We start from the raw sequence: 397 nt of genomic DNA, 5'->3' as shown, positions 1-397 counted from the left end.
TTTTTTGTATGGTATGTTTCAATGTTTTTCTGTTGAAGGTGGCGTATTCAGCGTTCCTGATGGCGACGCCGCGTCTCATGGAGCCCTACCTGTTCGTGGAGGTCCAAGCGCCCGCCGATTGCGTGTCCGCCGTGTATACTGTACTTGCTAAAAGAAGAGGTACGAATATAACAATTTAACAAATACAAATAGTTCTGCCTTCAGTTTGACAATTCGACAAAAACGAAAAATATAAAAAAATTATAGTAACAATAAAACTATAAAAGACATTTCCGTCAAATTAAAATAAAAAACATTGTCTATGTTCAGGTCACGTGACGCAAGATGCGCCTGTACCCGGCTCGCCGCTGTACACGATTAAGGCATTCGTGCCCGCCATAGACTCGTTCGGGTTCGA

General features: G+C 42.6%; 1 protein-coding gene across 1 annotated transcript in view; it reads left to right on the top strand.

The window, feature by feature from the left end:
• The window catches only part of LOC106108668 (116 kDa U5 small nuclear ribonucleoprotein component-like), a gene marked incomplete at both ends in the record, with an annotated part of 3,070 nt that extends 2,679 nt beyond the window's left edge, over window positions 1-391 (top strand). Inside the window, 2 exon segments of the mRNA XM_013289927.1 lie at window positions 27-159; window positions 310-391. Coding sequence (XP_013145381.1) covers window positions 27-159; window positions 310-391 — 215 coding nt within the window.
• Window positions 392-397: the final 6 nt, after the last annotated feature.

Source organism: Papilio polytes, unplaced genomic scaffold (assembly GCF_000836215.1).
Source record: "Papilio polytes unplaced genomic scaffold, Ppol_1.0 DF821451.1, whole genome shotgun sequence".
Classification (NCBI taxonomy): Eukaryota; Metazoa; Arthropoda; class Insecta; order Lepidoptera; family Papilionidae; genus Papilio; species Papilio polytes.
Note: the sequence above shows the minus strand (reverse complement) of the source record. Positions and strands in the feature narration are given on the sequence as shown.